At 43.7% G+C, this 14,415-nt stretch overlaps 1 protein-coding gene across 3 annotated transcripts in view; it reads left to right on the forward strand.

The window, feature by feature from the left end:
• RANBP10 (RAN binding protein 10) overlaps positions 1–14,415 on the forward strand; it is a 67,171-nt gene that overhangs the window by 34,075 nt on the left and 18,681 nt on the right. For all 3 annotated transcript variants that reach the window (XR_010465971.1, XM_065029143.1, XM_021301400.2), the window contains exons 4-6: positions 2,365–2,532; positions 8,047–8,069; positions 12,284–12,468. Coding sequence is in view for 2 of the 3 variants with exons in the window: in XM_065029143.1 (XP_064885215.1) it covers positions 2,365–2,532; positions 8,047–8,069; positions 12,284–12,468 (376 nt within the window). In the remaining variant the exon portion in view is untranslated. The remainder of the gene's footprint in view (positions 1–2,364; positions 2,533–8,046; positions 8,070–12,283; positions 12,469–14,415) is intronic.

Here is a 14,415-nt window from a genome sequence, read left to right on the forward strand (position 1 = left end):
GTGTTTTCTATGCAGAAGAGACAGAAGTTTTTATTTTGATTGTATTATTAAGTAGCCTAGGAGATAAATTGGTTAGACTTACCGTCTGAAGTTGCCAACAGCTTCATTAGAGAAGTTCTGAACTGACAAACATCTAACAGGTGAGTTTTTGTGGAGACTAAAATAATAGATAAGCGACAGCAGCCTTTGACAGGCCAGCAGCAGAGAAAGTAAAAGGGATAGTGGAAAGGAGCCGTAGTGTTAAAAACTCGATGTTTCAATAATATATTTACTGGATGGAGTCTTGGCAGTGGAAGTTTGACAACAGACTCTAGAGCCCGTATCACTCCCTCCTTTGTTTTTGGCAAGCCGATTTGGCATGGTTTTTGAGCTCACTGAGCTGTCTGTGCTGCTGTCTCTGTCTTTTATGAAGATATTAAATGGAACTGGTGCTACTGTCAACAGCTTGTTTGGAGCTGGTCCGAGGGAAGATGGAGCTGACTGTTGGGACATCTCATTCTGTTCTTGTGGATGTGGGGGATTTAGCAGAGGAAATCATTCCCCATTTCTAGACCAGGATTTGCTATGAGTTCTTCACACCTTTCACACCCTTACGTTGCCATGAGGCACAAAATCTGGGACCTTTGCATGTTTCAGTCTTGCTCCATTCCCTGACTTTCCCATTGCTGTTCATGTGGTGCAATAAATAGAGGGCCTGGGGCAGGCACCAAGTATTTTATGCTTTTCTGAGAAACCCTGAGTATGTGGGTCCTGCTGATGATAAGATACCTGAGTACATGTAGCTGAGCACCATTTTACGGGATTAGATTTCTGGTACCCTCATGTTGGTGTTGTCTTCGTAGGAAAACGATGGCTTGCAGAAGTGCTCCAGCTCACCTTCACAGGGCTCCTCTCTGGGGTTCGCAGTGTGCTCAGTCTTTTTCTGCCTTATCATAGGATGTGCACGTTCTGCTTTTTAACCCTTCTTCCCTCATGGTCTTTGCTTTTCTTCTGTAGTCCTTTTGCCAAAACCATTGCTCCATGTTTGACAGGTTCTGCACTACCCTTAGGTTGTATTAGGTCAGTAGATGGACAAAGCATCTTCTTCTGCTTCAGGTGGCACAGTCCAGCTGTCTGTTCAAAACACAGGTGGTTGCTATTAATGTTGTGTCTATCTCAGGCTTTTTGATAGCAGTACATCTCTCTGTGAGACATGGTTTTGATTGTGTAATTCATAGGAATGCTCTAAAGAGCTGGAGAAGATCCTGATTCTTCTGAAGTCTTAAAACAAGACAGAGCATGTTGTGCTTTCTTTAAACTCTCTGGGAAGAGGCCTGTTCCCCGTGACTCCCCACCTGCCATAGCTGGTCTCCTAAGAGAGGAAAGGATAAGTCATCCTGAGCAACCAAAGTCGGCAGGGAAGGGTTAGTAGATTGAGGTGGCATTCACTGAACCATTCTGTGGCCACAGCCATGGGAGCACTGTCCTCTGCAAGGACATGAGAGTCCCAAAAAGAGAAGACTGGTGTGTTGTCTGAAGAACACTTTTAAAGGATGGATTAATCTCTCTTCTCTGCAATATTTACCGGTTATATCTGGCATTTCTACATGTAAGAAATTCACAGAAGTTGTAACAGAATTGGAGTAGCCCAGAACAAAACCAGAATAATGGAATTACTGTGAGATGTAGAAGAGAGCAGGTGGGCAGGGTGCAATCCCTGAGCCCAGCTTTAACCCTCGGCACAGCGCTACTGGCGGAAGAAATAAAGGATATTAATGTTAGAACTGATCGCTTTGAAAATCGCCCATTGGTGTTAAGGGTTGTGTTTTAAGTTGTCCACAGAGTGGGAAATGTTGTTGCTCAAGGGGAACACAAAAAGCCTTATGAACTGCTAGAAGGGAAATGTAAATGTGAGAATGCAAAAATTGCCTTTAGCCGTTTGGTTACATCTGTGAGCAGACAAAGCTGCAGTTGGCTGAGAATTAGTAAATGCTTTTGCTGGAAGATTGTGTTAGTGGGAAACACAAATGTTTTACAAAGAGAAGCTTGTTTCACCACAGGCAAGATAAAACAGAAACAGGGTTCTAATTTCTTTTTTTTCAAACAAAAAAGTCTTTGTCAAAATAACTTTTGGCAACCTGTTCTTTTTCTTATTTCTCATAAGTGACAAATGAGATTGAAACCGAAATGAGTGTGTTATGGTTGATGACTATTCATTTCTTTTCAGTTACTGGTACATGAAAATTCATGTTGGGATGAATCAGGATTGGGAATCAAAATTTCAGGTTTCCTACCAGCAAATTGTGTCCTGGGAGCTGTGGTTGCTGTGTTGTTCTGCCAAACTGGCTTCATGCCTGACCTGCTCTTTTGCCTTGTCTTTTGCAGGGTGGGATAAACATTCTTATGGGTACCATGGTGACGACGGACACTCCTTCTGTTCTTCGGGGACAGGACAGCCCTATGGCCCTACGTTCACCACTGGAGATGTCATCGGCTGCTGTGTCAACCTTATCAACAATACCTGCTTTTACACAAAAAATGGCCACAGTTTAGGTAAGTAAAGAAAGGTTCTCTCAGGAGACGGGTGCTCCTGCTGCTGTTTAGTACTTTGCATGTGTTGTTAACTCCTGTTCCACATTTGTGGGTAAGATTTGAGAAAAAGAGCACTAAGCATCAGTCAGGAGATGTAAATTGACTCTGAGACATACTTTCAGTATGTAAAGGGGTTTCTGTGCTGTTCAATTTAAGTAGGTTAGGATTGCATCTCAAGCTTCTGCTCCTTTCCTCTGCTTCTGCACAGCCGGTGGGAGGTTGGGTAAGATAGCGAATGGCTGGGCAACAGGGAAGAAGTGGGAAATTTAGTTAATATATTAATCACTTTTTAAAGCGACTTTTCCATCTGTAACCCATAATGCATTAGTCCAAATATTCCAAAAGCTAGACATCAATTAAGCATAAGAAGCCTTACTTAAGCACTGACCTATAATTTGGCTCATTCCACAGTTGTTTCAGAAGTTCCCCTAAAGTTAAGAACTTCACAATTTTGCCTGAAGAAATATCTCATGGATGTTTTCTAGGCATCCATCATATCTGATTTTTCTAAAGTAGAAAGTTGTGGCCATTTACACCTAAAATGTCTTTTCCTTGGATGACATATTCTCCACCATGGATAAATTCTGTCTTTTTTTTTTTTTTTTTGGCTGCATAAGTCGTGCTGTAAATTTTGATAAGTTCATCTCACTTTTTGTGCTGAAATTCATTTGGTTTGGCAGGGACAAGCACTCCTTTCCTTTGCTTCTCCTTGCTGTGTCAGTTCTACAGGCTGAGAGAGCTGGGGCTGTTCAGCCTGGTGAAGCGACGGCTCAAGGGCTTCTCATCAATATGTATAAATCATCAATACGTATAAATACCTGAAGGGAGGTGACAAAGCAGGCAGAACCAAGCTCTTCTCAGTGGTGCCCAGTGCCAGGACCAGAGGTTGCCTAGAAATGAGCCACATGCCTTCTGAGAAGCATTCTAGATGAATGACCCTGCATTCACCAACTAGTCCTGATGCTTTGCAACATGTCAAGAGATCTCCAGCCCTGAATGGAAAAAAAAATCTTAGAGCACCCTTTAAGACTTGTTTTTAACATTCTAATTTTATAAACAGAGCCTCCATCAGAAGCCCAGTGGGGAGCTGTTCAAAGTTGAGTGTCTAATCTGTCTTCCTTTTTGAAATTATAGCTGTTTATTAGCCATACCACGTGAGATGCTGAGGGACTCCTAGTGAAGGCTTGTGGCTTACTACCTAGTGAGACCAGTCACTAGTAGGGACACTAGGGGTCATTTGTGTAGTCCGTAAGTATTAATTAATTGCCCAGACTTCTAATAGCTAGATTATTCTAAATTTAACTCACAATCTGTGGACATTACCCATGTCAGCCCCGTACTGAGAAGACAAATGGAGGTATGAAAGCAACAGCTGATGGTGTAGAGCAGGAGCCATTGCTTAGGAATGAGACAGGTTCAACATACACAGTGACTAAGGTGCTGAAATAGTTTAAAAGATTTCACAAAATCTCTCCTTTTAATTGCTGTTCTTGATTTTTGAGTGTATGTTTACACAGTAGTATAGTAGTTTGTGCTGTGCCCCTCTGGCTGTTTTCCTTTGAGTGGGTGGTTTTCCGGCTTCACAGTTTTTTAGCCTGGCAGTGCTGTTACTTTTCATCACAATGAAAGTGTAACACTCAGGAAGGGGCCAGGTCTTATATTTAATGAATACAAATTTGTTCATTTGAAATTTAATTCCTTTCTAGCGACCAGGAGCCTGCAGAGTAGATGAGGTGTTGGTTGAAAAGTCGCCAATTGTTCCATCCTCCGTTCCGTTCCCAGGGCCGTGTTGTACCTGCATGTCTGGGCAGATGAAGCCAGACAACGAGTTCAGTAACTTCTGTGTTACTTTTTGTCATTGTCATCCTCTGGTTCTTTGCCTCATGTCCTACTTGGAAATTTGTTTTGTTTGGGACATTTGGAGGTGTTTAGAGTAATGAAGTTCCCGGGTTTTCCTTTCTTGATTTTCAGTGCTGCTTTTCCTTCAAACAGGGGGGGTTTGGGTGGAAAGCTTGTGTTTTCTAATCTGATATGGAATGATCCCTTGGGGAGCAGCCTACCCCAGTGGTGAACAGTGCCAGTGGGAAGAAACAGGAGAGGAAGGGAATTAAGTTTTACTGTGCTTAGATTAGGGAACAACAATAGATTATAAGCATTGCTGTGTCCTGGGTGTCCTCCTCTTGGGATTTATGGTACAAGACATAAGATGTATGAGAAAATTATAGGTAGGAGACTGTCCTGAGCATTCAAAAGTGGCTCATTTGTGTAGCAGCTCCTCTTTCAGCTGTGGTGGTGTCGTGGCTGTACTCAGAGAGGTGATGTGCTTAGAGGAGGCAGTGACAGGAGTACTAGGGAGTCACAGGCCGTCAGTCATTGCTGGGCTGACCCCCCCTCAAAAGCTGCGGGAACATCTTATTGTGTTTTTACAAAAGCAGAATGAAAACCTCAGCTGGGAAGACTCTTGTTAATGGCCAGTAGTGTCTATTTGTGTGATTGATAAAGAAACAGTGTTCAAGATAAGTGCTTCCTGTTGAATGCTGAGGAGAGTGTGTCTGAGCCCAAGAAGACCTCAGGTTGCAGCCATGTGGCTGTTCCGCAGCTTCTCCTGAGCACCGCACAGGTGGATGTGAGAGAGGGGCTGAGGCAGGTCTCAGCAGGGGAACCCGGACCAGGTGGAGGAAGGAGCAATGACTTATTTGGAAGCCAGAACACCTTCTGCCCTAGTGGAAGCATCTCCATTAAGATCTTGAACCTTTCCTGATACTTCTGCTAACCTGGAATCTCATTTCTGCGTTGTGTAAACCCAAGATTTACCTGGAAGAGGATGGATGTGCTTTTTCTTGATGTTCCCTGACACAAAGTCACAGAAGCTGTCTGTCTCTCCTCTTAGGAAATTAGGTCATTATGTAATCCTGCTGCAGACATAAAAAATATTAATGAGACTAATCAGCCCCTTTGTGATGCCAGTTAGCTTGACAGCAGGGTTTCAGGGCCCTGCCTCTGGGCTTTTTAATTTGTCTTGCTTTTAATGGAATTACTCTAGCTTTGTTGTTCCCTAGAGATTATATTATCTCTTCACCATTTCTCCTCTCCTTTTCATCTGTTAATTAGACATGCTCCCTGTTTTTTTTCTTGCAATTTCACCCGTTGCTTAACTGTGATCTTCCATTGTCTCCATGCTTTTCCATTTAATCAGATCCATCAGGAACACTGTATAAGAACTGTTTTCTTGACCATCACAAATTCTGGATGCTCTGGTTGGAGCTAAGTCTTGAACTTTGTTTGGAGACGTCACATGAAAACTGTTTGACTTAATGTATGTAGTCTTAATTCTCTGTTCTGGAAAATGTCTTGAATGTCTTCTGGCTGCTGATGAAATGCTTTTGACAGGTTCTGAGCAGAGTCCTGATAGTTAAAACATGATGGGATGTGGCTGGAAGTGTGGTGAGGTTGAGTTAGGAGAGTAAAAGGGATAAATGTGAGAAACTTTGGGGCCATTAAGCAGAGAGTCTTGGACGCAGGACATGATGAAGCAACGTGACTGCTATAGGTCTCTGGGATTAAGTGGGTGAGTTCACTCAGGGACTAATGCAGGAGTGCTTCAGATCTCAAAATTTGACAGCGGACCAAGGTAAATGGAGCAGCAGGGCTATAAAAAGAGTGCGCAACCCCAGAGAAAACTTCCTGTAGTCTGAGTTCTAGCACAGGCACTCAGAAAGCCCAAGTTAACCTGTAAAGTAAAATACCCATTCTCAACTCATTTAGCAATTAACAGGATTAGGGCCAGAACAGGTGGCTTAATAGATAAGGCACTAGCCTCCTAAACCAGTGATTGGCATGGAGTTGCCATGGCAGAGCTGGGCCGCCTTTGGCTCTGGGTGGTCCTGGGTGGCAGAGGACGACCCCAGGGACTGCAGGCTCCAGGAGGGTGGCCTTATGTGGGTGTAAGGGTAGAAACAAGCCTTCATCCAGCTGAGCAAAACGAGTGCAAGGTGAAAGGTTTGAGTGAGGAAAAATTAATTGGGCAAAGTGCTGAGGTGAGAAAAATGCTTAGTGAACATTTTTCTCAGTCAGGTATTCAATACCACTTTTATAGACAATTTTTGGTTGGGTTGTAGAGAGAGTACTCAACAGACAAGGTCTGCCATGATGTTAATTAAACCATATTGGTTATTGGTTTAGTAAAATATTCTTGATTTTTTTTCCCCAGGTATTAGATTTTGAATCTGTGCTGTTTCGAATAGTAGTTATTTATTTCTTACATTGACTCCTAAAATTGGTTTAAATTACCATTTCAGGCTGATCTGGTAACATTACATTGGTTAAAATAGTCCTAACATTACAAATGGAGAATGCTGTGCTCTTGCTTCTTTGCAGCTGTTTCAGTGCCACCCAGAAGGGTGGGTGAGAGGTGGGACGTGCGTGAGAACTGGGCGCACTGGTCTGGGTACGAGCCTTGCTCTGCCTGGGGACAGAAAGCATCGCTAGGGGCATGTGTGGAGCAAGACCGCAGCTTCCAGATCGACTCCTGAAACGTTAGCTTAAGACATGAATTAACCATGAGGTGAACAGGGCATGGCAGCTGTTCCCCTGTGCTCTTGGAGAGGGTGACCCAAAACCAGCGGGTTAGAGCTGCTGGCGCTGGCCGATTCATCTCGCCGTGCTGCTGGATCCCACCACGGCCGATGCGGGGACACACACTGGGGGGAGGGAGGACAGGCACCCTCCTGAGCGGTAGATCACATCTAGACCACGTGCAGAGCATCGCAGAGCTGCGCTGGGAGTAGCCTGGCTCTGTAGCTGAACGTTGTCTTGTAGCTCTGACCACAACTCTGTCAGTGATCGTAGGTGGTGGCTGGCTCTGCTTAAATAGGTACTTTCTTTTCTGGTGTGCCAAATGTAAAAGGAAAAAAAAAAAAGAAACCATATTCTTTTTCCGCATCTCTTATATTTGGAACTGTAGCAGCGCACTTGAGGATGAAGCTGTTCTTTGCACAGTGTTTCTCAGGTGCTCCTGGCTGCAGCTTGGTCCTGTTGCTGTTCCCCAGCTGTAATACAAAGGGTTGAATGTTTGTTTCCGTCTGGCTGGCTGATAAGAAGAGCTAGTTGTAGCCCAAACCAAAGCAACATTATGGTAAAACTTTGTTTTTCAAGCCAAAGTGAGTCTTGAAAACTAACTTCTTCATAGTAACAGAGGGAGAAGCAAAGAAAAGAGGAGCTGCGTTTTAGCAAATCAAATTTTTGGGAGAGATGTCTGAAATATTTAGGTTTTTCCATGAACCTTTCTCCAGATGCAAAACCTTGCAGAGGAGGGGGCTGGGGGGGACGTTACTTCTAAATACAACAGGTGTTGAAATGCACGGTCAGAGCTGGGATTTGTTGAAATGCCCTAATCTTTTGCAGCATGTTAAAAATGTAGCCAAGCAGGGAAAAAAATCCTTTGTCTTTTTAATTCTACTGTTTTTCCCCCCACAGGTATAGCCTTTACAGACCTCCCTGTAAGTACACCTATTTTCAGTATTCTAACTAAGGATGCAAACAGAAGGGAGGGGGAAGCGTGTGGGGATGTGATTTTTTTCTGTTTGATGCCCTGGTAAAAAATGGTAACGCACATTACTGAATGATGTGGGTGCTTCCTTTTCTGAAACTTCATAGTCCCGTGGCTGAGTTTGTGGGCTGCTCACATGCCTCCTCTCATCTCTCACTATCTCAAAGAATATGTTGCTCCTTCTCCTGGCATTAAAGCGAAGATTCAAACTTCATTACACGTCACTGTGTTCCAAATGCAGCTTCAGCTGTGGGGGGTGGATGTGCAAAGTCATTGAGTGGCCTTTCCTGTCCCATCATCAGAGAGCACAAAAACACCTAATGGTATTATTCTCAGCTTTTTCTACTCTTGTCCGAGTCTTGCAGCCGTGGTGTTGTTCCCTTTCCACATGCGGTTAGGGAAAGGTATTTCTGAGAACGAGGGTCAGGCTTAACTGGCTGTAGTGTGTGTCTCATTGCACAGGTTTTTGATGAGCTTCTGCCCAGGATGAGTGAACAGCTGGTGGAATTGCTGGAGAATGTATTTGGCACCCCCGTGGGGCTGATAGTGATTCACCAGCCCTGATACTGAGTTCTCTTGAGTGCAGTGACACCCCCTGAGTTACACCATGCAGTGACATCTAGTTGGGCCTTACAAAGGCACAACTTTCACGGTAGTTCATGAACAAAAAATTGGTTGCTCATTTTCAGACTCAAGTGTTCCTGGGCAAGGAGCAGGTGTTTAGGAAAAGAAGGTAAAACCAGGTCAGGAATACACCGGTACATCACGGCACCCATTACTCTCACACACAGAACTCCTTGTTCCTCAGGTTGTACTCCTGTCTTTGTACTCAATAACCCCAAACGAATTTCCTCTGAGGAATTTCTTAGTTTCCATAACTTGTTTAGGCCTCCAAAGTGATTGATTTTCTTGGCTGGCTTCCACATTGTGTGGAAGAACACTTGCTTGTCTTTGTTTTGCACCTCCTGTCAAAAATTTATTTTGTTCCTCTGACTTTTGTGTTATGAGAAATAGCGACTAGCAGTCCCTGTTCACCTTCCCAATGGGATTTATGGCTTTACAGATCTCTGCCATATCCCAGCCAGCGTTTGCGCTGAAGGACATTCCAGTTGCTTAGTTTGCCTTTTCACATCCACTGCCAATACAGGGCTTTTTTGGTTCCTGGGCTCTTTGAACTTGGTAAAGTTGCAGTATCTTCTAAACCAGAAACTCTCTTTGTGTGGGTGGTTTCACAGTAGTTTATTCACTTGATCCAAATACAGTTTATTAAAATAATATTTTGCTTGTCCATGAATATTAACCTTTTGGAGTGAGGTCTTGTGACAACCTTACATCCATAGCAAGAAGATGCTTCTGTGATATACCCTTTAGTTTTAGGTGCTGTTTTTGCTCTGGATATAGGTTACGTTAGGAGTCACAGTTTTACCATATTCCTTCTAATTTTTTCACCGCTTTATCATCTCATTTGGCTAACCTGCTTCCCTTTCTGAGATGAGAGCAGTAGGAAATGTAAAAAAGCAGAATATGGAAGAGTCCAGGGTGGGATTGCAGGGGTGCGAAGGGACAAGGGAGTTAAAAAACAAGTCAAGATCAACTAGGGGTTTGTGAGCAACTGGCCAGAACATCAGAGGCAAGAGGTGGCCCGAATGTGCCGGGGAGCGTGTGCCCGAAGAACCTGGCAGGAGAAGCGTCTGCCTGCGCAGTGGGCTCTGGGATGATGTCTCCCTGTGTCTGGCAGGGTGGTGGAGATACGGGTGGTCCCAACAGTTGCTATAACAGAGAGGACAGATCCCACTTGTGAAAAACAGAATTTTAGCTCAGAGATGTTTTGAGAGGTGTCGGGGGGGGGTAGGCAGCTTCCCCTCAAAGATGAACATACCCAGAGTGGCTGAAAAATATGAAACGTGTTGTAACTTGGGGTTTTTTTACTTCTAACTTTGAAGTATTTTGGGTGTATGATTCCTGGCTTTCTAAGTCCTTGGGTTCATAGTACTAAAAAGTTAATAAAAAAGTCTAAAGTACAGACTGTGGAAAAGATCTGATCCCTCATTAGAGATACATCCTAGGTTTGAGAGACTGACTTTAAAATGGTGTTTTCCTCTGGTAGCTCCTCCTGCATCATGCTGTGGTTTCTTCGCACACCTCTGTACCCCAGTGAATTCCTTGATGTGAGAATAGACGAGGAGGAGGTGTGCTGAGTCAGCAGTGACGCAGTCACTGATTTCAGTTTCCAGCCTGTGTTTATAGGTTCATTTTTTCCTTTGTTTTTTGAAGTTTTCTAATTTCAAAGGTAGAGCAGGTTGGTCAGGACCTTATCCAGTTGAGTTTTGAAGATCTCTGAGGCCAGCGATGCTGCAGTCTCTCTGAGAACTTGTTCTAGTCCTTAATCATCCTCACAAGGAAAAACATCTTCCTTATGTCTCATCAAAATTTCCAGGGCTGCAGCTCGTGCCCATTGTCCTTTCACTGAGCACCCTTGAGAAGAATCTGTCTCCATCTTTTTTATCACCTCCCTTTTGGGAGCGGAAGGTTTGCGGTTACATTTTCCCTTTTGCCTTCTCCAAGCCAATTCCCTCAGGCTCTCCTTGTCTGCCAGGTGCCCCAGCCTTCTGACCGTCTTAGCAGAACTCTGCTGGGCCGCCTTTGTGAATGTCTTCCTTGCCCTGGGGCTGAACCAAGTAAGTCATGCAGATGTAGGGGAAAGCAGAGAGACATAATCACTTCCCACAGCATGCTGGCTCCATATTTGCTAATGTGATCAGGATTCCACTGAGTTCCACCTTGTAACAATCTTAATAGCGTTAGTAAAAAGTAAAATCCACAACTACAGTAGGTCTCAGGGGGAGATCAATGACATTGCTGATGTCCCAGGTCTCCGCAATAGTGAACAATTGAATACATTTTCTAGATAATTGTTGGAAAGCCCACGCCTGTTGGTATAGAGGAGGAGAGAATCACCTTGGCTTTTTCTTAGGATGACAATCTAACCTCCACTAGTAGTTCTTGCTGATTTGACCTATAGCGAGAGGTCTGCTCCTCCGCTGATCTAACATCTGAACTGTGTTCAACCATAAGCAAGACACCACAACCAGGCACCTTCCAGACCTCAGTTTCCCTACGTGCATCCTTTCTGGCTCTGTCAGTCTTGTGTTAGAGCAAAGTGAAAAAACTCAACAGCAAGAAGTGCATGAGTGGCACGAGAGAGACTCTTCCTATGCCGTGCAGCCTGTCAGCAGATGCTCTGAAGTAGAGGATTAGTGGAGTTTGTGTTGCAAACAGAGAAGTGATTTGTGCTGGGGAAAAGTAACATGACAGTGAATGGAACACGTGCTTAAATAATGTCATCCAGAGCAGTGAGAATCAGACACCCCTGTACCTTTTCTGATGCCATTTCTCTTTTCCCCACATTTAAGTGGGCTCAGGGATTTGATTAAGATCCATAAGCTTATTCTTAAAATAGCCTGAATTCAGACAACTTCTAGATAGACTTTGACCACCTCTTTTCAATTAGATCATCTTTAGAAGCTGAATTATTGGCTGAATTTTAGAGGTGATTTCACAGTGATAACCTTTCTCTTTTCTCTGTATTATGGTGGAAGGTCAAAGCTTCTATTTTCATCCGTATGCATGTTCTTAAAATGAAATTTGTCTATCAGTGGTGGAATTTCTTGCTGTCTTGCAATCATCAAAGCCCTAACCTCAGAGCTCCACCACCATCCATTCCCTTCTCATCAGAGATGTAAAGTATTTAGACAGCAGCTTCCAAGGAATAAGAGAGTTCAGCTGAAACTGTGGAGAACACATAGATCTGTTGATTGAGAGGATGCCTCTTTCGTTTTTTTAATTATCGTTTTCTGGCTTCTGAACTTTGGTAGAAATTGCAGAAAACTAAGCCAGAAAGTGCACACGCCATAGCCAGCAGTCATGGCATCGGTCACAGACTGCTGGGGATTGAACCCACTGTCCTGGTTTTATACAATAACTTTCAATAACTGCACAATAAGTCATGAGGTTCCTTGAGATGCGCCTAAAGGGTTGTTGCCCCTACCTATTCCTTTACATCTTTCAGTTTAAAGAGCAGCACTTCTATCTCGCTAAACAATGTAACTGGAACCAGAAGGAGAAAGCTGGGTTTAATACAGGTGTCTTTTTCTTCCTTCCCAGTCAAATCTCTACCCTACAGTGGGTCTCCAGACTCCAGGAGAGATAGTCGATGCCAACTTTGGGCAGCAGCCATTTGTGTTCGACATTGAGGACTACATGAGGGAGTGGCGAGCGAAGATTCAGAGCACCATTAAGCGGTTTCCCATAGGAGACAGACTAGGCGAGTGGCAAGCCATGCTGCAGAAGTAAGTCACTGTTCTGGTGTTCAGCTTCTTTTGTTCTGCTAGGATTTAAATTCTTTTTTTTTAATGCTAATTTATGCTTTCTTAAACAAAAATTGCCAGTCAGTGCATTTTGCTGAAGTTGGTTTTACCCTCTGTTTTGTTGTTTAATAGTCTTCACTGTGCAGATTGCTGCTGTTTCAAATGTAAAAGATATGGGAGGAGCTTTCAGCCAAAGACTGCATGAAAGCTTGTAGGAATGGAAGAATGTAGACTTGGAGATGACACATGGTGGGGAGGGGAGTGGAGAGGACATAATAAAAACTCTAACATGGCAAAAAAGCCAGTATGTAAGTCAGCTGAATTCAGAAATGAAAGAGCAAGAAATAGCTTAAACCAAAGGCTTCCAAACCCAGCCTGGCTGAAAACGCAGTTATGGCACTTTATAAATTTATGAATGTTGAATGCGTTTCCCATTGCAAAAAGGATTGAGTGAAACTTGATGAGAACAATTGACAAGAGTTGTCAGAGATCAGGAGCATCTTCTGCTTGAAGAAGTTGACTATGGCTCCACAGCTTGGAAACAGGTAATTGAGGGAGGTGGACTGCAGTTATCTCTCAGTCATTTACACCATGAAGAGCATGACTAGAAAGTGATTGTTCACTGTTTCTCAAAACACAAGAACTAGAGGAAAAGCCTCTTCTGGCTTAAAAAAAAAAAAATCACTAAATGTATGAAAATGTGGGACTTGCTGCTGCAAGAAATTGTCGTGGTTTAAGTGGATTTTAAAAGATGCACATTTAAATACTCACAGTGATTCACGGAGGCCAATTCCATAGCTGTATTTTAAACCCCTAAGTCTTTGGCTGTTGCTTCTATCTCTGATTGCTTTTATTTCTGATTACAGATAACTCTATATTTCACAGTTTTATTATATTCTTTCCCTAAACACCTGATGCTGGTCTCTGTCATCCAGATTTAGATGCAGCAATGATTGCATCCATGTGACCAATCTTGTTTTCTGCTAGTCTTGTACTTAGCTATTTGCAGATAATTCAGGGCAGCCAGCAAAGCCCTTGAAAAGCAACTGGCAGAAGCTATTGAAAATAATAATGTTTTTCTTCAAGAAAATAAGGAGTAGGAGGCCTGCCAGAGAGTTCTTAGGGCCTGTAGAGGATTGCAGCATAAAAAGACACCTTGGGGAAGATGAGACCATATCTAGTTGAATTATTTGCCTGTGTGTCCAGAAATTAGGTATGTTGTTATGCTGGGACACTTATTTGTGAGGGACTTGGCAGAGGCTGTGTCTGGGATTTAAGCGTCTGTCAAAGAAGCACTGGAAGAAATAAGTGAGGGGAATTGGAGAAAGTCTCTGGGATCAGATATTTACCCAGAGTCCTAACAGAACCCAAGGAGAAAAGAGGTGAACTTGTGGCTGTGGAACAGGGTTTCTCTCCAAACTGCCTTGGGTCAAGAGAAGGGAGCATGGTGTGGATGGTGCCACGTGTCATGAAGAGTTTCAGAAGAGAGTGGGGCAGCGATGGGCTGAGACAACCTTCATGTCTAGCTTGGATAAATCCATAGAAGCACTAGTGAAGGGTAGATGCATTTGGCACATGGAGAAATAGGATGTGGGTTTGGCAATGAGGAGCCAGCAGACATGTGAATGTAGTTCTTGGGTTGCTGTCTTTGTCTTGGAAGTCCAAAAGGCTTTTGAGAAGTTCCCTTGCTGCAAACTAAGGGGGCACCGTGCAGCCAGAGGCTGAGGGCACGTGTCCCATGTGGACTGTGAATTGTTTAAAAGAGAGATGAGAGGGAATGTGTGGGTAAGGGATTGTCACCTTGGGAGGAGGAGACTCTGGAGAGACTTGGATGTGTGCTGGTAGCACCTGTGGTGTTGAGCATCTTCAGAAATGGCTGGGAAGAAGGTACCCACCGGGAAGGAATGAGATCTTTGGGTTATGAGTTAT

Source organism: Columba livia, chromosome 13, assembly GCF_036013475.1.
Source record: "Columba livia isolate bColLiv1 breed racing homer chromosome 13, bColLiv1.pat.W.v2, whole genome shotgun sequence".
Lineage (NCBI taxonomy): Eukaryota > Metazoa > Chordata > Aves > Columbiformes > Columbidae > Columba > Columba livia.